Below are 1,063 nucleotides of genomic sequence, written 5' to 3' on the forward strand. Positions count from 1 at the left end.
AGCCACTGGGTCAAGTGATTCCCTCCTCAAAGTAAGTGTGAATGGTAAGAAGTATGTAGATAAATTTGATAGACATGTCAGAACATCTCTCTTTTTTTTTTTTTTCCTTTTTCACCTGTTAATCAGAGTTCATTTGGTTGCAAGTGATAGGAACCATTATATTTGTTTTTATTTGGTGCTGTGAGTGTACTCCAACTCATAGCAACCTTGTGTAGAACAGAACAAAACACTACCCAGTCCGCCATCCTCACAGGCATTACTGCATACACCTGAGCCACCATGTCAGTCCATCTCTCTGAGGGTCTTCCCCTTTTTCATTGATCCTCTGATTTACTCAGCTTAAGGAAAAAACAAATTATTTGCTTATAAGACTGAAAAATTTGGAGGAACCATGACTTCAGGTATAGCTGATTTCAGATGCTTTAAAGTATATTTTCAAGCTCTAACTCCCTCTCCATCTTTACACTCTTTCTCTTCTTTGTTGGTTTAGCCATGAGCTCTCTGTGGGAGGAAATATGGCCCCACCTTCAGTTCTAGGATTACGTGGGTCTTGTAGCTCATCATTACAGAGGAAGAGAAACCATGTCTCTCCCAAATGCCATAGATTTAATTTTAGGTGGGACTCTTCTAATTGACTTGGTTTGGGTTCTATGCTTATTGCTGATGAACTCCAGTGACCAGAAGGATGGCTAAGAGTCACAAGTTTGGCCCTATGGAGGTGAGGTCCACTGGAATCACAAAACCAAACTCAGTGCCATCGAGTGTACTCTGACTCACAGCGACCGCCATTGGCTTTCTGAGGCTATAAATCTTTACGGAAGTAGATTGCCCCATCTTCCTTTTGTGAAGTGGTGCTGACCATCTGGTTATCAGCCAAATGCCTTATCCACTACGCCATCAAATCTCCTTACTGGAATCACAAGTGGAGCTTCATTCAAAACAAAAGTTCACGTGTCAGAAGAAAGTAGAAAAACATGCTGGCAAGAAAAAACGAAAATACTCATTCATATCAAATACACACTATAAATTAATCTACTGCCATCAAGTTGACTCTGACTCATAA

General features: G+C 40.5%; 1 protein-coding gene across 1 annotated transcript in view; it reads left to right on the plus strand.

Annotated features, from left to right (window-relative positions):
- The window catches only part of APAF1 (apoptotic peptidase activating factor 1), a 109,599-nt gene that overhangs the window by 57,268 nt on the left and 51,268 nt on the right, over nucleotides 1–1,063 (plus strand). The window contains 1 exon segment of the mRNA XM_042781830.1: nucleotides 3–31. Coding sequence (XP_042637764.1) covers nucleotides 3–31 — 29 coding nt within the window.

This window comes from Orycteropus afer, unplaced genomic scaffold (genome assembly GCF_000298275.1).
Source record: "Orycteropus afer afer isolate SDZICR_OR568_19922 unplaced genomic scaffold, OryAfe1.0 scaffold00177, whole genome shotgun sequence".
NCBI lineage: Eukaryota > Metazoa > Chordata > Mammalia > Tubulidentata > Orycteropodidae > Orycteropus > Orycteropus afer.